Below are 27,873 nucleotides of genomic sequence, written 5' to 3' on the forward strand. Positions count from 1 at the left end.
CCAAGTAATGCACATAACATGGTAGTGTCTATTGGGATTGTGCAAATCCAGTCGGACTTTGGATAAGGCTTATCTTAGCGGGCTATTACGTTAACAATGTCATAACCCGTACTGGGTTTAACATGATGTATGTATATTTGATGGTGGAGTAAGATTTCTAGAATAGTATAGACTGGTACTCTCAAGTGGACAACTTGAGAGGGAAAGGCACGGGACCGTCGACTGCACCGCTGATCGACTAGTCTACCGCAAATAAGTCTTTCCGATTTATAAGGGTAATTCTGGAAGAGCGCAGACACTCATCAAGTGCTGCTATGTTTATAATTGGCAAAAGTGGAGTATGATGTAGAGCATGCTTTATGCAGAGATAATAACACGTTGCCAAGTATTTGCGTGATAAATATGTAAAAGCAGCAAATACGGTAATAAGTTAAAACATGAAAAGCATAAGAAAGAAAGACAAGGAAGAAGTTAGTTCGTGGAATATATGCGAGAATGTAATAAATCAAGTAAGGGAGTATGGATGGGAGAAACATGATATAGCAATCAAATGAAGAGCAGTCATAGCAAATAATGGGGAAGGGATGTGCATGTTAAAACAAATTTAAATAAATAAAGGTGGAGAATGGAAAGGATGTGCATGTTATAACAACGAAAATAATCCACATAAGCCAAGTTCATTATGGTAAGAGCCTAAGTGTAAATCCCCAGTAGAGTTGCCATGCTGTCGTGCCCCTTTTTCTCGCGAAAGCAGCTTTGACATATTACAACTCTTTTGGATAGGAGGATAGGTATTAAATAGAAGAGTTGCCACCTAACGGTTTTTAAGGTGCGTTAGGGTACCTATTATGCAAATGACTCTATTTGACTAGTCAATGTTATCAAAGATCGGGTAAGGGCTCAAATTACCTCAGAGAGAAGGTGTTAGGTTCTCTTCGAGGTCCATAACTGTGGGTCCCGGGCAAACTTAAGATTATGTGGATTACAATTCGGCTAAGTGATCAAATAAACAAAGCGAATGTAAAGGTCAAAGAATTTCATTACAACATGATTAGTAAAGATCTTAGTACGAATATAGACTATCTAGATCTAATAACAACATATAAAAGAGGGGGAGGGGGTCCTAAGTTTTTTAGCCTAAAGTATCACCCCGTGCAACATAAATAATACTCCGCAACTCCCTTGAGATAGTGAGTTACTCATATTATTCAGGGGCACAGACTGTCATCTCCTACTACCCGATTACTATGTTAAAGTAGTTTACTTGAAGCACGCTAATTCAATTCTAAGTCGTGCTCTATGCGTGCACTACTCGTCTCATTCCTATGGTCTAGGAGGTATTGGACCTCTACTAAGGTGGTTATAGACCTTACTTAGGTGGCTCAAAAATGTCCAAAATAGGCGACATACAAAACATATATTGGACTTCAAATATGGGCAGTTACGGGCTAAAGTTAGCCTCCACACTTAAGCAACACGTGCACGTGAAATAGGTTTTCATATTAGGCCGTTTCAGAATTAAGAACCTTAATCCATATAGACATGATTTCTAGTGACTATGCATTAAAACATAAAAGCAGTTTCAGAGGCTAGGCGCTGCTTATCTCCAAATAATTATACGATTGTTGCATGGTGATTTGAGATTGCAGATTTCCAATTATTTAACCTATAGATGCTCCATCTAGGTGATTTATGCACTAAGTGACAATGGAATCTATTGGAGGAAAGCCCTGAATTATTCATGATTTTCGAACAGCAAACATCGTTTAGAAAATTAACACTTTTGGGCGAGTAGTAATATCTTATAGGCAGGATCTCTAACAATTGGCAATTGGAACCAATTCTATTGTTATACTTTAACCTTATAGGCATGTTTTCTAGGTGAAAAGTGCGATACAGTAGCGAATAAAATGATCAAAGTCCTATAGGCATGATTTCTAGTGGATATGCAGCAACGATGCAAATTGAAGGAAAATTCATTGATATTTATTTCCTATGGGCAGGTTTTCTAATAACATGTAGCAGTAGGGATAATTGAAGCATCTGAACTCATGCTTTGCTAGTAGACAAGCAGTGTGAGTGTGTGCTTCACTTAATGCCATGATTTCTACAGTGCGCATAGAGATTGAATGGCATATATAGCAGATGAATCATTGAATCCTATAGGCAAGTTTTCTACCCTTGCATGCAAACATCAGAATTTACCCATCCCCTGTTTTACTAATACCCCAATTATTTATTACAAAGTTATTATAGGCCCAATAATGAATATGATTATAAATATTATACAAATATTGACAGTAGGCCCAAAATAAATACCTAGAATTGCTGGCCCTTCTACAATTCTCCCGTGGTTTTCAACAAGGAACCATATTCATCAACACAACTCAAAATCTATAGAAAAGCTCAAAGCCAACTCACACAACCATAGATCAACCATATTGCCCAGGCATTATATCACTTAAACAAACCAGCTTACATGTTCATTAGGAAATAGGAAGAAGGAATTGAGTGGGGTAGTTCAGGTCTCACTAATAGAGAAAGTGGCTAAAAGACCCCAAACCCTAGTGTGTCAGAGTTCACAAGGGTCTCAAATGGACCACGAGAAGTGCTCACACTAGGGAGGTCAGTAGTAAGAGTCTTGGTGGCCTTGGCTTTCAGCCGCCCAAGAATAATAGATTCAGAATAGCACAGGTAACAAATGAGAGGGAATGGACAATGGTTAAGGGACAGAAGTTGAGGAAATACACTTATAGTTTAAAAAGTAAACATAACAAAGTTAAGAACACAAAATAGTTAATCAAAAGGTCAAAAAGATTTAGAAGTAGGTTCAACACTTAGCAAAAATAACACATTGACAGAAAGTGCATTGGGAGTTGGAGGAGAGTCAAGTTCCCTGATATTACAAGATCAACCAGATGATCATACTAAGGTGCATATTATCAAACAAATCTAAGTGGGGTACTAACTTAAAAGGTTTAAAACAAGGTACAAATTATATTAAGGATTCATCACAATATCATAAAAGAAATATGTTAACTTATATCATAAAGCAGAAAAGTATCAAACTTGGTATGGAAACACAAACTAAGATAACCATTCTAAAGGTTTCAAACAGTTACTAAGGATATAGGATTAAGCAAAACAGAGACATGTTGTGAGACACATTAACAGGGGAGAAGATCATAGTTGATAGAAAAGGGTCTTAACATGGATTAGAGCACACTGCATGTGCAAGTCTGTCATTACAGAGATTCAGAACAGAGTGGGAAAGCAAGCTCATGTCAAATAGCAAACGTAGGCATTCAGGTATTGGCATAGTAGACTAATTAACTTAAGAGGGTTCAAATTATTCAAATTATGCATAAACATGTCTTAGAACTGGTAGCATTAGGTAAAATTAAATACTAAAGAGGTTCATAACCAAATGCAAAACTAATCAAAGCTACACACAAAAGTAGCCCAGAAATACATTAAGACATGAATTTCAGAGGTACGGATGTGCGAATCATAAACAATAAGAACAAAATTACAAAGCCAAGTGACTTACCAGTTAAACGGACAATAAGGGAGAACAAATTCCACAATGTTTCTGAGTATCGACAAAGAACAAGAACCTATAATCTCAATGCGTCAAAGTTCCCAACGGCTTCAAAGGAACCCCGGGCAGTGCTCGCACCAAATAAAGGTTTAAAAGTTGAATCCCGGTGGCCTTGGCTTTCATCCGGCCAAGAATCAAGGTATAGAACAAGAGAACAATAAAGTGATTGCTCCAATATTTAGTGAAAGTCTAGCGATTCAGGTCTTTTCTCAAAGGGGAATGGGGAGGGGTTTATATAGTGACAAAAATCGAACAAGGAAACACTGTAAAATCAAACATAAATAAGGAAGTAATAACATGCATAATCAATAAAAATTGGACTAGGGAAAAAAATAGGTAATCCCTAGTTGACAGAAATCAGAAATTGGCCGAAAATCCTGGCTAATCGAACCCATATAGCCTGGTCATGATGTATATGGACTAAATACTGTCCAGATTCAAGCGATTGAAGTTGAACGGACCCAAATATGAGAGATAGTACTTGCCAAGTTTAGGCAAATACTAAGTGATATCATAGCCTTGCAAGTAGTGCCAAGATAGCACATTAAAGGTAAGGAAATCATGGGAAGAATCCATGATTGAGACGGATTTGGAGAAAATTGAAAGGTCGGCTATGGTTTCTGAGGAGAGGAGAAGAGAAGATTCAAAGTCGGCGTCTGGGAGGAAATGATAGGGTTTTGGGGCGAGTTAGGTTAATTAAAACAGGGGGCTATGGGCTGTTGATCATTTGAGATCAACGGCCAGGATTAGAGGAGAAGCGGGCGGGTCGCGTAATGGGTCCCGACCGTGTTATAATTAAAGGGGTCATTTGGTCTTGCGCCAGGGGGTTGGGCTAAGGATACTGGGCCAATTTTGGTCCAAAATATTAGTTTAAATCTGGACTATTATTTAAATAGGCAATATTTATCGAAAGTAACTTATAAAAATGATTAATAAATAAAAAGAATATTATTTATGTACTAAAATGATTAAAAATAATAACTTAGTATTATAAAAAATATAAAATTATATTTTGGCACAAATAATATAAATAAAGAGCATTTATGTATGAATACGGGCTATTACTGCAAAATTGTGCAAATCGCCTTTAAAATACTAATGTAATTATAAACAAAAATGAAGTTAAAATATTTGAAACCTGAGTTATAGGTGCAAATAATAATTTTAGCTAACTAAGTCATCACAAAATAATTTGAAAGAGTAATTAAGAATTATTCAAGTAATTTAAGTACAGGAAATCAATTTAAAACTCTAAATATTATGGAAAATTAAAGAAAATCCTCGTATATATTTGTAAACTAAATAATGATACAAAAAATGATATTTGAAAGTATATATATTATTTGAGAAAATATGAGGGAAAAATTGGGTATCAACACCTATTGCTGCGTATTGATGATTTGTTTGACCAGTTGTAGGTTGCCAGGGTGTTCTCTAAGATCGACTTGAGATATGGGTATCATCAGTTGAATATTTGTGCTTCGGATGTTTCGAAGACGGCCTTCCAGACTAGATATGGTCACTATGAGTTTTTGGTGATGTCCTTCGGCTTGACTAATGCCCCGGCAGCATTTATGGATTTGATGAATTGAGTGTTCAGGCCGTATCTTGATTCTTTTGTCATTGTCTTAATTGGCGACATATTGATCTACTCGCGTATTATGGAGGAGCACGAGCAACATTTGAGAGTTGTGCTTCAGACCTTGCGGGAACCGAAGCTATATGCTAAGTTCTCCAAGTGCGAGTTCTGGTAAGATTCTGTGGCATTCTTGGGGTATGTTGTATCAGGCGAGGGTATTAAGGTAGATCCTAGGAATATCGAGGCAGTCAAGAGTTGGCCTCGTCCTACCACAACGACCGAGATCAAGAGTTTCCTTGGGGTTAGCAGGTTAGTATCGCCGGCTTGTGGAGGGCTTCTCATCTATTGCATCACCTTTGACTAGATTGACCAAGAAGGGTGCTCTGTTCCGAAGGTCCGAAGATTGCTAGGCAAGCTTTCATAAGCTCAAGACAGCTTTGACTACAGCACCAGTGTTAGTGTTGCCTTCTGGTTCAGGAATGTATATTGTATATTGCGACTCTTCACGCAGTGGCCTGGATTGTGTATAGATGCAGGAGGGGTGAGTTATTGCATATGCTTCACGTCAACTGAAGCCCCACGAGAAGAATTACCCCGTTCATGATTTGGAGTTGGCTGCGATAGTTCATGCTCTCAAGATCTGGAGGCATTATCTTTATGGGGTGTCCTGTGAGGTTTACACTGATCATCGCCGCTTGTTGAATTTGTTCAATTACATGGATCTTAATTTGAGGTAGCGAATGTGGCTTGAGTTACTACAGGACTATGATATTGACATCCTTAATCATCCGGGCAAGGGAAATATGGTTGCGTATGCCTTGAGCAGAAAGGCTGAGAGTATGGGCAGTTTGGCATTCATTTCAGTAGAGAAGAGGTCATTGGCTTTGGAAATTTAGTCCTTAGCTAATAGACTTATGAGGTTGGATACTTTAGAACCCAGTCGGATTCTTGCATGTGTCATGGCTCAGTCTTTATTACTCGAGCGGATCAAGGCTCGTCAATACGATGATCCGCACTTGTTGGTTCTCAGTGAAAAGGTACTACAAGGTGGTGCCAAGGAGGTTACTATCGGTGAAGATGGTGTTCTACGGCTCCAAGGTCGCATATGCGTTCCTAATGTTGATAGCTTGAGGGAGAAAATTTTAGAAGAGGCACATAGTTCTGGCTATTCTATTTATGTAGGGGCTACAAAGATGTATCGCAACCTGAGGCAACATTATTGGTGGCGGCGGATGAAGAAGGACATTGTTGAGTATGTGGCGAGATGTCTAAATTGCCAGCAGGTCAAGTATGAGCACGAGAGGCCACATGGCCTACTTTACCAGATGGTTATACCTTAGTAGAAATAGGAGCGCATTACTATGGATTTTTAGTGGGGTTTCCACGGACGTTGAGGAAGTTTGATGCAGTTTGGGTTATTGTCGACAGGTTGACCAAGTTGGCACACTTTATTCTGGTTGTGACTATGTATTCTTCAGGGAGATTGGCCCAGATTTACATTTAGGAGATTGTTCGGTTACATGGTGTGCCTGTTTCCATCATTTAAGATAGAGTACCTCAGTTCACTTCGCACTTTTGGAGAGCAGTACATAGTGAATTAGGTACCCGGGTAGAGCTCAGAGCATGTGTCATTGACTTTAAGGGTCAGTGGGATAGATTTTTGCCCTTGGTTGAGTTTTCTTACAACAAGAGTTATCAATCCAGCATCGAGATGGTTCCATTTGAGGCATTATATGGTCGGCGATGTCGTTCACCTATCGGATGGTTTGAACCCGGCGAGGCTAAGTTATATGGTACTGATTTGGTAAAGGATGCCTTGGAAAAGGTAAAGTTTATTTAGGATCAACTCCGCACAACACAATCAAGACAGAAGAGTTACGCAGATGAGAAGGCACGTGATTTATCATTTATGGTGGGCGAGAAGGTTCTCTTGAATGTTTCGCCGATGAAGGAAATCATGAGGTTCGGGAAGAAGGGAAAGCTGAGCCCAAGGTTTATTGGCCCATTTGAGGTATTGAGGTGAGTTTGGGAGGTTTCTTATGAGCTAGCTTTGCCTCCTAGTCTATAAGGAGTTCATTCGGTCTTCCATGTGTCTATTCTCCGGAGGTATCATGCCGACTGGTCGCATGCACTAGATTATAGCATGGTTCAACTAGATGAGAGTTTGGGTTATGAAGAGGATCCAGTTACCATTATTGACAGGAAGGTTTGCTAGTTGAGGTCCAAGAAGATTGATGCGGTAAAGGTCCAATAGAGGAGTCAATCAGTCAAGGAAGCGACTTGGGAGGTCGAGGAGGACATGCGGAGCAGATATCTATTCTTATTCAGCACTCCAGGTATGATTCTAGACCCGTTCAAGGACGAACATTTGTTTAAGAGGTAGAGAATGTAACGACCCCATCAGTGATTTTTCTTTTTAGATACATGTTCTTCTAATTAAGACTCCCCGTATATGCTTCTATGTTTTATGTCTTGCGGGGATGATTAGTTCGGGTTTGGAAGGGTTCGGGTTGAAATCGGAACATTTAGTTCCTTAATAGTAGCATATGATGGTTAAGTTTGACTTGAGTCAATGTTTTGAGTAAACGACCACGTAACTGGTATTTGACGGTCCAAATAAGTTTGTATGGTAATTTTGGACTTGGGCGTGTGATCGGATCGAGTTTCGGATGACCGAGAGCGTTTCGACGCGTAATATTGAAAGTTGGCGCATTAAAGGTTTTCCAAGTTCTTTAAGTTTGGTTTGGAGTAGAATTTGGTGTTATCGAGGTCCGTCTGGGATTTCGAGCCTGGGAGTAGTTCCGTATGGTGATTTAAGACTTGCACACAAAATGTGGCATCATTCCGAGTTGATTTGATAGGAATCGGACGTGCGAAAGTGCTTTTAGAAGTTTTTGAGTCTCATGATTCGATTCATGCGTTTTGGCATTTGATTCATGATTCTAGAGGTTATTTCGGTGTTTCGATCACGCGAGCAAGTTTGTATGATGTTTTAAGACTTGTGTGGATGTCTGGTGTGGAGCCCCGAGGGTTCGGGTGAGTTTTAGATGCGTTTGGAGGGGTGGAAGGACTTCAGTTTTGTTGCTTTTTTTATGGTTCCTCAAGTATCGCAAATGCGAGGTTTTGTTCACATCTGCGAGGTGGGCTTTGCAATTGCGATGAATCCTGGGCAATGCAGGACTCGCATTTGCGAGCTTTTCCTTCGCTTTTGCAATCAGCACCACTTATTGCGAAGCTTTTCGTCACAAATGCGACCTGGACATAAATGATCATACTTCGTAATTGCAATGCTTTTGTCACATTTGCGAACTAGATGTTGCAAATGCGACATCTACAACTGGTGCACGGGCTTTGATAACGGGACTTAGACCTTTTTCCTCACATTTTTATTTAGTCTTGGGAGATTTTGAGAGCACTTTAGAGGGGGATTCTCATAAACATTCTAAGGTAAGTAACTCCCACCCATTTTCATGTTAATTATGTAGATTTTAGGTAGATTAAACATGGGAAATTGTGAAAACTTGGGAAATTTGTGAAAAACCTGGGGTTTTGGTAAAAATGAGATTAGCCACGTAATTGGTTATGGAATTAAGTAAAAATTATATATTTGAGTTCGTGAGGCTATGAGTGATATTTATCTTCGAAAATTTCCAAAATCCGGGCATGTGGGCTCGAGGGCGAATTTTAAGAATCTTCCAATTTGGGTTGGGTAATTACTCTAATAGCTAAATTATGAACTTTTGAGTATATATTGATTAAATTATATAATATTTGACTAGTTTCCGATTGTTCAACATCGACTTGGGGATTTTAGAGCGGATTAGTGGACCGAAAGTGAGCTTGGGAATGAGGTAAGTCTCTTGCCTAACCTTTCAAGAAGGAACTCATCCCCTTAGGTGTTTCTTGTTGTGTATTACTTGTGTGGGGAGCTACGTACGCAAGAGGTTACGAGAGTACATGCGTAGCTATATTCCATGATATGTCCGGGTAGACTTAGATCCACATCATGCTTTTAATTGTACCGTTGTGTTTATCTTGCGTATTGACTGTCTTGAATAGAGCTGAGACTAGGGATTTTAAAGTTGCAATTATCGACTTAGCCTTCTTATTTTGGAAAACTAAGGAATACTTAATAACTATGAAATGTCTATATCCTCTCGTCTCGCAAGTACTTTCGCGAGCGAGGTAAACTTCTCTACTATAATGGGATCGGGTCGTTCGCCTCGGTAGTATGGTAACACCACTCATATGGGATCAGGTCGTTTGCCTTGGTGGTATGGTAATACTACTCTTATGGGATCGGGTCATTCGCCTCGGCAGTATGGTAACACCACTCTTATGGGATCGGGTCTGTCGCTTCGATAGTAAGATGGCAACACTATTCTTATGGGATCGGGTCATTCGACTCGGCAGTACTAAGTACCACTTTTCTTATGTGATCGGGCCGTTCTCCTCGGTAACTTCGTGCTTAATAATCAAAACGGGTTCCAATTAGGATATAATTGAGTTAGGGTCTTCACAGCTAGTTATGAGATGTTGGTGATGTGTTACGGACTCCTGTTGTATGTATTGCAGTTGATTATATTTTTCTCATTGATACGTGTTGTATGTTCACCATGTCTACTTTATGCACTTTCATTATTATTATTGACCTCTAGTAAGTATCAAGTCGACCCCTCGTCACTACTTCTTCGAGGTTAGACTAGATACTTACTGGGTACGCGTTGTTCTTCGTACTCATGCTACACTTCTCCACTTATGTGCAGGTACTGAGACAGATTCTATCAGTGGTCACGTGGACGCGTAGCCGACCATCTACGGAGACTTAGGGGTGAGATGCTTGCCTTTCTACGATCAGCAGAACCAGAGTCCGTTTCCATCTTATTTACTATTCCTGTCTATTACTTTTGGACAATAGTTTTTAGTAGTTTGGTATATTCTCTAGATTGCTCATGTACTTATGACACCAGGTTTTGGGGATTGGTAGCACTTATGTACTGTTGAACTGTAACGACCCGACTGGTCGTTTTGAGTATTATAACCTCGTTTCCCCATTTACTGCTCAAGTTATGGTTGATAGTTATTTTATGACTTACCGGGTTAGTTGGTTCGGGTCCGGAAGGATGTCGGTGTGAAATGAGACACTTAGTCTTATAATTGAAAACTTAAGTTGGAAAAGTTGACAGAATATTGACTTATGTGTAAACGCCCTCGGATTTTAATTCTGATTATTCCAATAGCTCCGTATGGTGATTTTGGACTTAGGAGCGTGTCCGAAAAATTATTTGGAGGTCAGTAGTGGAATTATGTTCAAAATGGCGAAAGTCGAATTTTTGGAAAGTTTGACCGGGAGGTTGACATTTTGATATCAGGATCGGAATTAGATTTTGGAAATTTTAATAGGTCTGTTATCTCATTTATGACTTGTGTGCAAAATTTGAGGTCAATCGGACGTGATTTGATAGGTTCCGACATCGTTTGTAGAAATTGGGAGTTTCAAAGTTCATTAGGCTTGAATCTATGTGTGTTTCATATTTTTAGTATTTCTTGATGTGATTTGAAGACTCGACTAAGTTCGTATGATATTGTAAGACTTGTTGGTATATTTGGTTGAGGTCCGGGGGCCTCAGGTTGAATTCGGGTAGTTAACGGACTTGGAAGTAAGTTGAAGAAGCAGCTGATGTTTTGCTGTTGGTAGTGTAATGGCACCTGCGGAGTGGTAACCACATGTGCGAGCCCGCGGAAGTGGGGAGGAAGCCGCAGAAGCGGCCAGGAAGGATTTGGGCAGGGGCCGCAGATGCAGACTTGTGAGCGCATAATCACTTGCGTAGAAGCGGGAGGACGGGCGCAGGTGCGGGCATGCGCACAGGTACGATGGAATTTTCCGCACCTGCGAAGCCGCAGATGCCGTCCAAGGCTCGCAGAAGCGGAGGAAGCTGGGCTAAGTGACTTCCGCAGATGCGGTGTTTTCACCGCAGAAGAGGGACTGCAGATGCGTAAATATGGCTGCATGTGCGAAAGCACTGGGCAGTGTACAAAACAAAAGGGTCCGAGAAATTTTGTCATTTTTGACATTTCCATGAGCGGGTGAGGCGAATTTTGAGCGAGATATCATGGGAAATCTTGAGGTAAGTCACTTGTGATCATTTCTACTCCATAATATTGAATTATCATCGAATAATCCGACTAGATTACATGTTTTTGAGGTGTAAATCGGGGATTTGAACTTACGGATTTGAAAATAAGATTTGAAGATTTGGATGTCGGGTTGAGTTCGGATTTTGTTAAAATTGGTATGGTTAGACTCGAGGTTGAATGGGCTTTCGGATTTTGTAACTTTTGTCGGGTTCCGAGATGTGGGCCCCACCAACGATATTTGAGCTAGATTTCAGATTTTTTTGGAAAATAAGTATTTTCTTATGGAATTAATTCTAATAGATTTTATTGACTGAATCAAATTATTTGTGGCTAGATTTGAGGTGTTTGGAGACTGATTCGTGAGGCAAAGCATTGCAGAATATAGAATTACACGATTTGAGGTAAGTAACAGTTCTAAATTTGGTCCTGAGGGTATGAAACCCTGGATTATGTGTTATGTGATTGGTTTTGAGACGACGCACATGTTAGGTGATGGGCGTGTGGGCGTGCACCGTAGGAATTGTGGCTTGGTCAAATTCCATGGAACTGTGTAGTTGAATAATATGTGGATACCAGAGAGAAAATTGAGCTGAGACTCATTAAAAATTATGCTTAGACATATGTTGTTATTATTGTTACCCACTTGGGTCATTTATGTTATTGAGTTATGTGTTCAAATTGTAATTTCACACTCAGCCATGTTCATTCATGAATATCATATCTCAGTCTCTGTTGCTATTTATTAATACATCATATTATCATTTTGGGGATGATTTTCATGACATCTTGAGCCCAAGAAACTGGAGAGGTTGATGACTAAGTGAGGCGAGGGCCTAGTTGTGAGAATATTTATGGGGTCGAGCTACGCGCCATAGCATATTTCATTGTTTTATGCCATGATTGGCTTGATATAGCGCTTGGGCTGAAGGACCCCCTCTGGAGTCTGTACACACCCCCAATGAGGGCATGCACCTACTGAGTGCGAGTGTCGAGTGTCGAGTGCTGAGTGACTGTAAGGAAAGAGTGAATGGGAGGACTGAGTGACTATTACTCTGAGAGGATGTATTGATTTCATTATTTGCTGCATTTCAGCTGTCATATATCACTATTTTGAAAATTTCGGAAAAAACATTATTTTCTTTTCAGTCAAATTTGATATGAAATTACTGTGAAATTTTAAATGTTGAACTTGAGAGCATGCCTACCCTTTTATGTTGGAAAGTACTGTATTTGGACTTAGCTGAGAAGCTCGTTACTACCTTCAGTTCCTTATTTATTATTGTTACTTGCTGAGTTGGTTATACTCATACTACACCCTGCACTTCGTGTGCAGATCCAGGTGATCCCAGACACAGTGAGTGTTGATTCTTTCACGTAATTGATTTTTCAGAGATTCGGAGGTAGCTGCTATTTTTTGTAGACCTTGTCTCTCCTTCCCTATCCTTTTGTTTATTATATTTGATCTCAGATTATTATAGAACGGGTTTCCCAGACTTGTACTGTATAGATGTTTATGTACTCAGTGATACCGAGTTTTGGGAGTATGTTTATTTCCAATGTTTGTAGGATTTACTCTTAAACATAATTATGACGTTTTTCGTATTTAAAATATTTTGTGGGTTATTGATGATGTCGGCCTGCCTAGTATTGAGATAGGTGCCATCACAACGGGTGATATTTTGGGTCGTAACAAGTTGGTCTCAGAGCCTAGGTTACATTGGTCTCATGAGTCATGAGTAGGTTTAGTAGAGTCTTGCAGATCAGTACGGAGATGTCTGTACTTATCTTCGAGAGGCTGCCGAACCCTTAGGAAAATTTCACTTTCTTGTATTCTTTCATGTGAATTTGTTGATTCCGAAAATTAAATTTATGTTATTCTATTCTCTCACAGATGGTGAGGATACGTACTACCGGATCGGACGGTCAACCACCAGTGCCACCAGTTAGGGCCGTGAGAGGCCGGGGCCGGGGCCGAGGTTGTAGGTCGAGGTGTAGCTCATGCAGCAGTTGGAGTAGCACCTGTAGTACCACCAGTTGCTCTAACTCATGAGCAGATTCCGGATACAGTTGAGCTGGCAGAACCAGCTCAGGCACCAACTGCACCTATTGTGATTCCAGGCCTTCAGGAAGCTCTGGCCAAGATATTGACAGTTTGCGCTAGTCTTCCTCAGGTGGTTTCGTCCCAAGCCGCACCTGCCACTTCTCAGGTAGGGGGGAAGTACTCATACCCCTGTTTCCCGTACTCCAGATCACGTAGTGCAGGGACTTCTGATGCCGGGGGCAATACCAGTCCAGCCAGTTGCAGATGCTCAGGCCCCGGTAGTCCCCGTTATGGAAGATGATGAGCAGAGTAGACTTGAGAGATTTAGAAGGCTACGACCTCCATCATTTAGTGGTGCTGAGTCAGAAGATGCTTAGGGATTTCTGGATAAGTGCCAGTGGATGCTTCGGAGAAGGGGTATTCTGGAGACCAGTGGGGTCTCGTTCACTACTTTTCAGTTTTATGCGGCTGCCTTCAGATGGTGGGAGGCTTATGAGAGGCTCAGGCTGGTTTGTGCAGTACCACTTACATGGAAGGAGTTCTCCATTCTCTTTTTGATGATGTTCGTGCTGCAGTCTCACAGAGAGGAGCGACGCAGACAGTTTGAGTAGTTACATTAGGATGGCATATTTGTGACGCAGTACGATATGAGATTTTCTGAGTTGGCTTATCATGCAGTTTGGTCGGTTCACACTGATAGAGAGAGGATTAGGAGGTTGATTGATGGCCTCACATATCAACTACGATTACCTATGACATGGGAGAGAGTATCTGGTGTTAATTTTGATGAGGTCATTGGCATTGCTCGGCAGATAGAGATGGTCCATAGTCAGGAACGTGGAAAGAGGGAGGACAAGTGGCCTCATGGTCTAGGTGATTTCAGTGGTGTTCCTTTATGGGGTCATTTTTACCGTAGTAGGGGTCGTTCTTACAGACACTCTCAGACGGGTCGTCTAGTTCACCGTGGGGCATCATCCGGCCATGGTTCATAAAGGTGCTTCTGGCAGTTATCTGGTTCTCGTGGCCCGATTCAGTTCGCACCACTACATGTACCAGGGAGTTACTTTGAGTGTGGGGAGTTTGGTCATATATGGAGGCAGTGCCCGTGAGGTCCAGTGCTGCAGAGGAGTCAGACTATGACTTCAGCACCAGTTACTTCGCCACCCACCCAGCCACCTCGGGGTGGGGCTCAGTCAGGTAGGGGTCGCCCAAGAGGGGGAGGCTGATCAGGTGTGGTCAAGCCCAATTCTATGCTTTTCCTTCCAAACTAGATGTTGTTGCCTTAGATGTAGTGATCACAAGTATTGTCTCAGTATGCCAGAGGGAAGCTTTTATATTATTTGACCCTGGTTCTACTTATTCGTATGTTTCATCGTACTATACTCATTATCTAGATATGCCCCGTGAGTCCTTAGTTTTACATGTTCGTGTATCTATGCCGGTGGGCGATATATTATTATGGACCGTGTATATCGGTCTTGTGTGGTAACCATTGGGAGACTGGAGACTAGAGTTGATCTATTATTGCTCAGTATGGTTGATTTCGATGTAATCCTAGGAATAGATTAGTTGTCTCCATGTCATGCTATTCTGGACTGTCACGAAAAAATCGTGACGTTGGCGATGCCGGGGTTGCCGAAGGTCGAATGGAGAGGTTCTCTAGATCATGTTCCTAGTGGGGTAATTTTTTATTTGGAAGCCTAACGTATGGTTGGGAAGGGGTGTTTGTCATATTTGGCTTTTGTGAGAGATGTTGATGCAGATACTCCCACTATTAATTCAGTACCGGTGGTGAGAGACTTTCCGGATGTATTTCTTGCAGACTTGCCGGGTATGCCGCCCGACAGGGATTGATTTTGGTATTGACTTGATGTAAGGCACTTAGCCCATTTCCATTTCTCCATATCGTATGGCACCAGCTGAATTGAAAGAATTGAAAGAGCAACTTCAGGAACTTCTTAATAAGGGGTTTATTAGGCCTAGTGTGTCACCTTGGGGTTCACCGGTTATGTTTGTGAAAAAGAAAGATGGTACTATGCGGATGTGCATGGATTATAGACAATTGAACAAAGTTACAATCAAGAATAAATATCCTTTGCCACGTATTGGTGACGTATTTGACTAGCTTCAGGTAGAGAGGGTATTCTCCAAAATTTATTTGAGATCCGGGTATCACTAGTTGAAAATTCGAGATTCGAATATTCTAAAAACGACATTCATGACTCGTTATGGTCACTATGAATTTCTTGTGATGTCATTTGGGCTAACCAATGCCCCAGAAGCATTAATGCACCTGATGAATAGCATATTCCAGTTGTATTTTGACTCATTTGTCGTGGTATTTATTGATGATATCCTGGTGTACTCACGTAGCTAGGAGGAGCATGCACATCACTTGTGTATTGTATTGCAGAGGCTGGGAGAGGAAAAACTATATGCCAAATTCTCTAAATGTGAAATCTGGCTTAGTTCAGTGGCATTCTTGGGACACATAGTGTCCAGTGAAGGGATTAAGATGGATCCGAAGAAAATAGAGGCAGTTCAGAGTTGGCCCATACCATCTTCAGTTACTGATATTTGGAGTTTTCTCGGCTTGGATGGTTATTATCATCGCTTCGTGGAGGTTTTTTCGTCTATTGCATCGCCTATGACTAAATTGACCCAGAAAGGTGCTCCGTTCAGGTGGTCGGATGAGTGTGAAGAGAGCTTTCAGAAGCTCAAGACAACTTTAACTACAGCTCTAGTATTGTTGCCTACAAGTTCAGGGTCTTATATTGTGTATTGTGACGCATTGCGTATTGGTCTCGGCGCAGTGTTGATGCAAGACGGTAGGCTGATTGCCTATGCGTCTAGACAGTTGAAGGTACATGAGAAGAATTATCCGTTCCACGACCTTGAGTTAGCAGCTATTGTTCATGCCTTGACACTTTGGTGGTATTACTTGTATGGTGTCCATTGTGAGGTTTATACCGATCACCATAGTCTACAATATCTGTTTAAACTGAAGGATCTTAATTTTCGGCAGCGGAAGTGGTTGGAGTTGCTTAAGGATTATGATATCACCATTCTTCATCATCCCGAAAAGGCCAATGTGGTGGCCGATGCCTTGAGTCATAAAGCGGAGAGTTTGGGCAGCTTGGCATACTTACTGGTAGCGGAGAGGCCTTTAGCCTTGGATGTTCAGGCCTTGGCCAACCAGTTTGTTAGATTGGATGTTTCCGAGCCGAACCGAGTTTTGTCTTGTGTGGTCTCTCACTCTTCTCTTTATGATCGTATCAGAAAAAGTCAGTATGATGACCCCCATCTGCTTGTCCTTAAGGACACGGTTTAGCACGGTGATATCAAGGAAGTCACTATTGGAGATGACGGTGTATTACGGATGCAGGGCAGGCTATGTGTTCCTAATGTAGATAGGTTGCGTGAGTTAATTCTCCAGGAAGCTCATAGTTCGTAGTACTCCATTCATCCAGGTGCCGCGAAGATGTATCAGGATTTGAGGCAGCACTATTGGTGGAGGCGAATGAAGAAAGATATAGTTGGGTTTGTAGCTTGGTGTTTAAACTGTCAACAGGTAAAGTATGAACATCAGAGGCCGGGAGAATTTCTTCAAAGACTTGAAATTCCGGAGTGGAAATGGGAGCGTATTACCATGTATTCCGTAGTTGGGCTTCCACGAGCCTTGAGGAAGTTTGATGTTGTTTGGGTGATTGTGGATCGGTTGACCAAATCTGTGCATTTTATTCCCGTTGGTACTAATTATTCTTCGAAGGGGTTGGCTGAGATTTATATCCGCGAGATTGTTCTCCTACATAGTGTGCCAGTGTCCATCATTTTGGACCGGGGCATGCAGTTTACATCACTGTTTTGGAGAGCAGTACAACTAGAATTAGGTACACATGTTCAGCTAAGTACAGCATTTCACTCTCAGACAGACGGGCAGTCTGAGCACACTATTCAGATACTGGAAGTTATGCTACGCACTTGTGTTATAGATTTTGGAGGTACTTGGGATCTGTTTCTGCCACTCGCAGAGTTTGCTAACAATAACAGCTACCAATCTAGCATTCAGATGGGCTGGTTTGAGCCAGGTGAGGCTAGACTACTGGGCACTGACTTATTTCATGATGCTTTGGAGAAGGTTAAATTGATTGAGGAGCTGCTTCGCACAACGCAGTCTAGGCAGAGGAGTTATGCCGACAAGAAAGTCTGTGATGTTGCTTACATGGTTGGGGAGAAGGTTTTGCTCAAGATTTTGCCCGTGAAGGGTTTGTTGAGGTTCGGGAAGAAGGGCAAGTTGAGCCCTCGGTATATTGGGCCTTTTGAGATACTTAAGAAAATTGGAGAGGTGGCTTATGAACTTGCTTTGCCACCTAGTCTATCAGGTGTTCATCCAGTGTTCCATGTATTCATGCTCTAAAAGTATGTCGGGATCCGTCTCATATATTGTATTTTAGTACAGTGCAGCTGGACGGTAATTTGACTTATGATATGGAGCCGGTGATTATTTTAGACAGCAAGTTCGAAAGCTGAGGTCAAAGAACATAGCATCAGTGAAGGTACAGTGGAGAGGCCAGCCAATCGGAGAAGCTACTTGGGAGATTGAGCAGGAGATGCAGAGCAAATATCCACACCTATTTGACAGTCTAGGTATGATTCTAAACCCTTTTGAGGACTAACGTTTGTTTAAGAGGGGAGAATGTAACGACCCAACCGGTCATTTTAAGTATTATAACCCTGTTCCCCCATTAACTGCTCAAGTTATGCTTTACAGTTTTTTTATAACTTACTGGGTTAGTTGGTTCGGGTCTGGAAGGATATCGGAATGAAATAAGACACTTAGTCTCATAATTGAAAACTTAAGTTGGAAAAGTTGGCTGTATGTTGACTTATTTGTAAACTACCTCGGATTTGAATTATGATGATTCCAATAGATTTGTATGGTGATGTTGGACTTTGGAGCGTGTCCAGAAAATTATTTGGAGGTCCGTAGTGGAATTAGGCTCGAAATGGCGAAAGTCGAATTTTTGGGAAGTTTGACCGGGGGTTGACTTTTTGATATCGGGATCGGAATCCGATTATTAAAATTTGAATAAGTTTGTTATGTTATTTATGACTTGTGTGCAAAATTTGAGATCAATCGAACGTGATTTGATAGGTTCCGGCGTCGTTTGTAGAAATTGAAAGTTTCAAAGTTCATTAGGCTTCAATCTATGTGTGATTCGTGTTTTTAGTGTTGTTTGATGTGATTTGAAGACTCAAATAAGTTCGTATGATGTTAAAAGACTTGTCGGTATGTTTGGTTGAGGTCCAGGGGGCCTCGGGTTGAATTCGGGTGGTTAACGAACTTGGAAGTTAGTTGAAGAACCAGCTGAAGTTTTGTTGATGTTGGTGTAATCGCACCTGCGGAGTGGGACGAGCCCACAGAAGAGGGGAGGGAGCCGCAAAAGTGGACAGGAAGTATTTGGGCAGGGGACGCAGATGTGGACTTGTGGGCACAAAAGCGCTTGGGCAGAAGCGGGAGGGCGGGCGCAGGTGCGATGGAATTTTCTGCACCTGCGAAGGCACAAATGCGGTCCAAGGCTCGCAGATGCGGTGTTTTCACCCCAGATGCGAAAATATGGCCGCAAGTGCAAAAGCACTGGGCAGTGTACAAAACAGAAGGGTCCGAAAAATTTTGTCATTTTTTGACATTTCCAAGAGCGGGTGAGGCGATTTTTGAGCGAGAAATCACGGGAAATCTTGAGGTAAGTCACTTGTGATCATTCCTACTCCATAATATTGAATTATCATCGAATAATCCGACTAGATTACATATGTTTGAGGTGTAAATCGGGGATTCAAACTTAGGGATTCAAAAATAAGATTTGAAGATTTGGAGGTTGAGTTGAGATCGGATTTTGGTAAATTGGTATAGTTAGACTCGAGGTTGAATGGGCTTTCGGATTTTATATCTTTTGTCGGGTTCTGAGACGTGGGCCCCACGGGCGATTTTTGAGCTAAATTTAGGATTTTGTTAGAAAATTAGTATTTTCTTATGGAATTAATTCCAATAGATTTTATTGGCTGAATTGAAATATTTTGTGGCTAGATTCGAGGCGCTTGGAGACCGATTCGCGAGGCAAAGGCATTGCAGAATAAAGAATTACACGATTTGAGGTAAGTAACAGTTCTAAATTTGGTCTTGAGGGTATGAAACTCCGAATTATGTGTTATGTGATTGGTTTTGAGGTGACGCACATGCTAGGTGACGGGCGTGTGGGCGTGCACCATAGGAATTGTGACTTGGTCAAATTCCATCGAACTGTGTAGTTGAATAATCTGTTGATGCCAGTACATTCTCTATGTGTTAGAGAAAATTGAGCGGAGACTCAAATTAAATATTATGCTTATACATATGCTGTTATTATTGGTACCCACTGGGGTCATTTCTGTGATTGAGTTATATGTTAAAATTGTAATTTCACACTCAGTCATGTTCATTCATTTCATATCATATCTCAGTCTCTGTTGATATTTATTAATACATCATATTATCATTTTTGGGCTGATTTTCATGACATCTTGAGCCCGAGAGACTGGAGAGGTTGATGACTGAGTGAGGCCAAGGGCCTAATTATGAGGATATTTATGGGATCGAGCTGTGCGCCATAGTATGTTTCATTGTTATGTGCCATGATTGGATTTATATAGTTCTTGGGCTGAAGGAGCCCCTCTGCAGTCTGTACACACCCCTAGTGAGCGCATGTACCTACTAAGTGCGAGTGTCGAGTGTTGAGTGACTGTGAGGTTGGAGTGAATGGGAGGACTGAGTGACTGTTACTCTGAGAGGATGCATTAATTTCATTATTTGCTGCATTTCAACTGTCATATATCACTATTTTGGAAATTTTGGAAAAAACATTATTTTCTGTTTCAGTTAAATTTGATATGAAATTACTGTGAAATTTTAAATGTTGAACTTGAGAACATGCCTACCCTTTTATGTTGGAAAGTACTGTATTTGGACTTAGCTGAGAAGCTCGTCGCTACTTTCAGTTCCTTATTTATTATTGTTACTTGCTGAGTTGGTTGTACTCATACTACACCCTGCACTTTGTGTGCAGATCCAGGTGATCCCGGACACAGTGGATGTTGATTATTTCACGCAGTTGAGTTTTCGGAGATTCAGAGGTTGCTGCTATGTTTTGCAGACCTTGTCTCTCCTTCCCTATCCTTTTGTTTATTGTATTTGGTCTCAGATTGTTATAGACCGAGTTTCCCAGTCTTGTAATATATAGATGCTCATGTACTCAGTGACACCGGGTTTTGGGAGTATGTTTATTTCCAATGTTTGTGGGATTTACTCTGAAACTTAATTATGATGTTTTTCGTATTTAAAAGATTAGTGGGTTATTGATGATGTTCGATTGCCTAGTATTGAGATAGGAATCATCACGACGAGTGAGATTTCGGGTCGTGACATGTACTTGTCATTTCTATCACCGCGGAGTATGTACTTATTATGTTGATATTTTGGTTTAAAAGGACTTATCACATTTGTATGAAATTTAGTGTAATTAAAAATATATTAGAAAGGGATAAATAAATAGTGGTTTTGCTTGTGGGCTTTCCTAACGGCGAAGTTAGGTGCAGTCTCGACCTTGTACGGAATTGGGTCATGACACGAGAGTTGGAGCTCTTCTTGGGCTTACGAACCACTCTTTTCTTTGGCTTCACTACGGAGCTCGGCGAGTAATCTTGTTTAGTCCGCCTTAGAAGATTCGGGGACTGTATAAACGGAGTAGATGATCGATGGTGAACTGACGAGACTCGGTCTTATTCATAAAGTAACGAAGGAGGATCACGATTCTCTATAGAGACGGGTGGATTTTCCTCAGGCACGCCTCGTATCTATTACAAAATTCTAAAACAACTAGGTCTACTGGGCCCAGCGTGAAGGGGTAAGTGTAAACACTTAATTACCCCTCCACATGGGTAGTAATAGCGTCCTCGAGCTCGGGGACTAACACGTCCTTACCTTCCCAATTACAGTCCTCTCGGACCACGAGAAGGACGTCTTCGGTCACAGAGCATATATACTTTGATGCTTCTTCACCCGGTCCTGCTTGGACAAGGATTTCTCGACCTTGAAGTCATCCACAATTGAGAACCCCACAGGAATAATCATTTTGAAGAGGGGATCGGGAGTCAATTCGGTGGCAGCCGACTCGGTGGAAGCCACTTCGGGGGCTATCGTTTCGAGGGAAAATACTTAAGGAGCAAAAGCCTCAGTACCGGTGGCCGGTTGGGAAGATGAAGAGGCAACTTGTTGGGGAACAAATTTAGATGTTTTAGCCATTGTTATCTGGAGAAGTTTGAAAATTTAAAGAAAGAATATAAAGGTTTGAAAGATCGAGTTTGAAGGATGAAGAACAGAGTATGAAGATTTGAAGGAAATCTGGATAAAAACCTAAAAACAACTATAAGAAATTGAAAATCAAGGATGAAGATATGAAGGTTTGAAGAAGGTTGATAATAGCTAAGGAATTCGGAGGTAGAAGGTTGTTCAGAAAGTAGGAACAGAACAGGGGATGGAAACTTTTATAGGGAGGATCGCGTCGCTTCGCATTCGAAGGTAACCATCCGATGGTTGACACATGTCCGAAGTCAGAACGGCGCAACTGATGGGACATTTAGACTTCTTCGTTTTGACCGTAACGTACGGAGGAAGGAATCGGAGAACATCTATCGTTTCTCATCGCTTAGGCAAACCTACTCTCTGAGAAACGATGGAACTATTTGTATACGGGTATAACCGAGGCTAAGGAGCACTCTAATTTCCTGGTGGGGGAAACATAGCGAGGACGTAACTACAAGGAATCAAAATTAAAGCTGGGAACCTCCCGTATCAAGGCCCGAACAAAGCACCTGCCCCGGAGCCATCGAGACCATGCCCCCGGACCCGATTCGATTAACGAGACCTCGAAAGGCATTGCCAAATGTCCGTACACGATTAACAAAAGACAGTGATATCCGTGCCTGACCAGATATCACGGCGTGAATCTCGGGCCATATCAACAGTTGATCAGTGATTAGCGAAAAGGAAGATCTTTACCTTTCATAGAATTGTACTTAGGGTAAAACTCCTCTGTTATATAAAGGGGAGGTTTATTATTCAATACACACATTGTAACACGTATACCAAGGCAGTATGCATCTATTTTCTCTGCTTCTAAAAGTTATTCAAGGTTCTTATCTTTGTTCATAAGTTCTTCATAAGTGTTGGCTCCGAACCGAAGGCAGGCTACTTGTTAAGCTTTTAACTAAGCCCGAATTCAGTATCATCACTGATTTGGCTGTTTGTTCTATCTTTAATTTGCTTATCTAACATCATCAATCACTTATATTCAATTAGTTCACATATCCTTAAAACCGCGTATAAATTCAATTGTTATCCCTTTTTAAGGTTAAACAATAATCACCATCATGAAACTCGTATAGTAATTCTCTCTCTTTTTTTAACGACTTTGAACATGAAAATAAGGAAGATTTTACTGCGATTGTCGATGGAATATCAACTGAGAAGTTTGTTGTCGTTGCCAAAGTGACGATACCAAAACCGCCTCTTCCTATGGTTTTGCCTCTCGTACACATTATTGGATTGGTAATCGCTGCCATTGTATCAATTTTTCTCTTGCTCTCAATAGTAAGTTGATAACCTGGGTTTTTGTTTTTGGTAACTTACTTAAGAGTACGAGTTACATAGTTTTCCTTTTCCCTATTTACATATGATTACGTGTTTCTTGAGTTATAAGGTTTTTGGGGCCGACAAGCTAAAGCTAAAGTTTCTAAAATTTGTTATTTTCATCTATTGTAATTTGTAACAAATTATTTACCACTTTATTAAGTAATCTGACTAATAGATGTTAATTAATAGGTACAAATTTGATGAGAAGTTCAAAACATCAGTTACTCATTAAGGTAATCACGGCTTTCACAAAGGGCTCACGAGACTATTTATTAATTTTCCAATTCATAAAATATATATGTATACGGGTAAAACTGAGTTCAATGAGCACCCCGGTTTCCCGGTGAGGCAAATGGAGCAGGAACGTGACTGTAAGGAATCAGAGTCACAGCGAGGAGCCCTTATATCGGGGCTCGAACAAAATACCTGCCCTAGATTTAATATTTTCTTTTAAATCTATCTTAGAGACATGAAGTCCAGAAATTTAAAAATAAAAAATAAAAGAAAAATCTTGAATTCCAAAATATTTTCGTTTTCTTCACAAGTTTTACTCTCGAAAATTAAAAAGGAAACTCTGAATCCAAAAATATTTTCGGAAATTCAAAGGAAAAAATTCAAAATCCAAAAATATTTTCTTTCCTCTTTAGAAGTCTCTCTTACTAAAAATCCAAAAAACAAATTTTAAAAAAATCGAAATCCAATTTTTTTCTTTCTCTTTAGAAGTTTTCTTTCAAGAATTCCCAAAAAGAAATCCAAAATATTTTTAGGAGCTTTTGTGAGGTTATGAGTAAAAAAAAGAGTTAGTTTATTTACTTTATTCCCGATCCTCCTAAACTACGTAATGATCTGATTCATGCGGCGGCATGATACGTAGGCAACCCACAAAAGGTTTGATCAAAATATTTTTCAACGATTCTAAGATCAGGGATCAAAATGAGGCGCGAGTGAAAAGAAAATCAAAGGGAGAGAAGAAAAGAGGAGCATAAATAAGAAGCAACTTGATAAGACGAATGAAACATGAAGCCTTCCAAAAGCATGATAGAAATGGTGATAACGTTAGGAGTATGGAATATTACGTGTGATTCATATCTATAAAATGCTTAGCCCTAACACGTTTGTTGTCTCTTATATAGTAAGCTTAAGGTGGTTGGTTTGTGGTAAAACTGGCAACACATTATTACTTCACCAGATATAAGGGAACGGTAGTAATGACTAACAATGATAAAATCGAGTTGGTCATTGACAACCCCTAGGGTTAGTCAGTTGAGCAAGAGTTGGAGGAAATAAGAAGATTGAGACAACAATTGTCTGATGTATATCAAGCTTGGGTTTCCGGTCAGCCTCCACCCCAGGGTCCCTCAGAGGGAACTTCTATCGTACCCCTGGCTACTCAACCACCGCTCCATGCAACGAACGATCACATTCTACCACCAGGGTATGTGCCAAACTACATCCTCCACGCTGCCCCTGGTACCTCTAATGTGCGACCTCCAGTCGCACCGGTAAGGAACACCCCTCTCGTCGTGTTTGGCGCACCGGTAAATACAATTCCGCCACCACCTCCTATGATGAGGCCAAACAATGAGCCACCATCTCATACTTATGATGGCCAATAATACTCTCAAAATATGGCTTTCAGGGTCTCAGCTCCATACAATCAGACTCCTCAGTACGAGTCACCAGTGGAAAATGAAAAGCCTGCCAAGACGGTTGAGCCGGATGAGATAGCCATAAAAATAAAAAGTCTTGAACAGAACATAAAGAACATACAAGGACTAGGTGGTAACAAAATTGCTTCATTCAGTGATCTACGCATGTTCCCTCACATTCATTTGCCACCAGGGTTCAAGACCCCAAAATTTGAGAAATATGATGGACATGGCGACCCTATCGCCCATTTGAAAAGGCATTGCAACCAGCTGAGGGGTGAAGGTGGAAAGGAAGAATTGATGATAGATTATTTTGGGGAAAGTATTGTGTGGGTAGTCTCCGAATGGTTCATTGACCAAGATATCTCTCACTGGCATGCCTTGGATGATATGGCCCAGGCCTTCGTCAAACATATCCAGTACAACATTAATATTGCACCAGATCGTAATTCCCTGTCCAATATGAAGAAAAGTCCGACCGAAAGCTTTAGGGAGTATGCCATAAAGTGGAGGGAGAAAGCGGCTAGATTTAAGTCACCCATGGATAATCACGAGTTGATCACTTTTTTTCTAGAGGCTCAAGAGCCTGATTACTTTCAGAACATGATGTCCGCGATGGGTAGACCTTTTGTAGAAGCAATTAAAATAGGGGAGATGGTCGAAAATGGCATCAATACTGGCAGAATTATAAGTCAAGCTGCTCTCAAAGTCACCACCCAAACAATCCACAATGGGTAGGGAAGTTTGGAAAATAGAAAGAAGAAGGGTCCATGATGACCTCGGGATCCAGGGAAGTTCAAAGAAGGGCATCACACACTTATGTGCAAGTTCAGCAGAGGGCAATCCAGCTACCCTCAACATTATTATCCCCCGCCGATTCCTCAATACTCTGTGGGCCCACTATAGTATACAGTGTTTAATGCTCAATCTTATACTTGGACTCCCAATCAATAGGTACGGACACCATTTCCAAGGATCCCCCGAACTTAGCAGCAAAATTTTTGGGCACCCTACAAATCTCGTCTCAGGCAGGATTATGGTCGAGAGCAGAGGTCAGTGCAAAATTTCACTCCATTGGCTAAATCATACACTAGTCTGTTCCAGAAGTTGAAGTAGATGGGCATGATTGGACCCATCGCTCCCCACCATATACATCTCGATTCACATGAGAATATCATTCAGGTGCCCCGGGGAATAGCACTAATGACTGTTGGACTCCGAAAAGAGCCATAGATAGAGTCATCGCTGAAAAGTTGATTGTGGTAACAAATGGCAAAGACCCTCCTGATGTGACAAACAACTCGTTGCCATCACATAATGGTGTTCATTTTGTGGGAATGATTGGCCGAGATCAAGAATACAAGCCAGTTGGTCGAGCAAAAATGATAGTGGGAATGATTTAAGAAGGAACATGACTGGAAGTAAGTCCAAGCCGAGATGTGCCGTTGATTGTGAAAGGCCCAGAGCTCAGAGAAGGAACCTTTATTTGTTACTAAAATATCAAGGTTAGACGTTCGCTCCAATATTCCAAGCACAAAGTTGTATGTCCTTGGAGGCCACCCCATCACAAGGCAGAAGTAGGGCAGTATGAAGGGAATAACACAGCCGATCATAATCAATCATGCCAAACAACCCCATGTGACAAGCACGAAAACCATTCCTTGGAACTACAACAAAACTGTGATGACCTACAAAGGCAAGGAAATCATAGAAGAAGTTGGGGAAACTGGAGGTTTGACTCGATCGGGGAGGTGTTACTCTCCAGATGAGTTGAGGAAGGCCAAGGAAATCAAAGAAGGCCAAATGACAATAAAGAAACTAGTAACTAAAGAAGAGGCAGAAGAGTTTTTGAAAAAGCTGAAAGTCCAAGATTACTCAATCATTGACTAGCTGAGAAAGACTCCTACCCAAATCTCTCTACTATCTCTGCTCATACATTCAGAAGAGCATACCCATGTACTAATCAATATCTTGAATGAGGCACATGTCTCAGAGAAGACCACAGTAAATCAGTTAGAGAAGATGGCCAATAGATTTTTTGAGGTGAACAGAATCACCTTTACTGATGATGAACTCCCTGAAGAAGGAGCCGGGCATAATAGGTCTTTACACATGAGTGTCAAATGCGAGGGGCACTACGTAAAGCAAGTCATGGTTGATGGAGGCTCGAGCGTAGATGTATTCCCTCTCTCCACCTTGCAAAGCATGAAGATCAATACAGACAGAATTCGACCCAGTAATGTTCACATTCGGGCTTTTGATACCATTGGGGAGATCCGCCTCACCATGACAATTGGGCCGGTCGATTTTGAAATTATCTTCCAAGTAGTAGACATGGAAACTTCTTATAACTTTCATATTGGAAGGCCATGGATCCATATGGCTCGAGCTGTGCCATCCACCTTGCATCAGATGTTCATGTCCGAACATGACAGGCAAGAAATTATTATTCACGGAGAAGACGAGTCATCCATTTATAATGACCCGTTAATCCCGTGTATTGAGGCCAAGGAAGGGTGCGAGTCCATTGTCTATCAGGCTTTCGAAGTGGTTGTTGTGCACCGTATTGAGGAAGGAAAGCCCATTCTACATCATGGTCTTTCTGCCATATCTATAATGATGGTTGCACTTATGTTGAGACAAGGTTATGAGCTAGGAAAAGGCTTGGGGGCATCATTTCAAGGAATTTCGAAACCCATCTCTCCCTTTAGTAACAAGGGTACTTTGTCTTAGGCTTCAGGCCAACACAAGCAGACGAAGACAAAGTCATGCACCGCAAAAATCATGGGACAGTCTTGCAGCAACCTATCCCTCATATTTTCTACACTTTTGTCAAGAAACGACTCCAAGAGGGTCAAAATTCCTCGGTGCAGGCAAACATTGATGAAATTTGCCATGGCCTCAGCTAGATTTTTTCTGAAGTGAATATGATCCAGACTGGAGAAGGCTTACTAATCGTACCGATATGTAACTAATTGACCCAGACACCAGGTTCAACAACTGGGAAACAAATCTTGTCCTCACAAGGAAGGAGTCTCAGAAGTTTGCTTTTACAGTCTCCTTTTTGTATTTAGGTTACTTTTAGGGTTGTAATAAAAACAACTCAGTTTGCTTGTTTTGTTTAGATATAAATCCCTC

General features: G+C 41.1%; 1 protein-coding gene and 1 pseudogene across 1 annotated transcript; one reads left to right on the forward strand and one right to left on the reverse strand.

Annotated features, from left to right (window-relative positions):
• Window positions 1-23,016, reverse strand: part of LOC104097207 (mitogen-activated protein kinase kinase kinase 20-like) — a 56,939-nt pseudogene extending 33,923 nt beyond the window's left edge.
• A 1,698-nt stretch (window positions 23,017-24,714) lies between these two features.
• LOC138908149 (uncharacterized) lies at window positions 24,715-25,473 on the forward strand. The gene has a single exon (XM_070198793.1). It carries the CDS (start codon window positions 24,715-24,717, stop codon window positions 25,471-25,473), a length of 759 nt encoding a protein of 252 aa, XP_070054894.1.
• The last annotated feature ends 2,400 nt before the right edge of the window (window positions 25,474-27,873 follow it).

The sequence above is a fragment of the Nicotiana tomentosiformis genome, chromosome 3 (genome assembly GCF_000390325.3).
Source record: "Nicotiana tomentosiformis chromosome 3, ASM39032v3, whole genome shotgun sequence".
In the NCBI taxonomy this organism is placed as follows: Eukaryota; Viridiplantae; Streptophyta; class Magnoliopsida; order Solanales; family Solanaceae; genus Nicotiana; species Nicotiana tomentosiformis.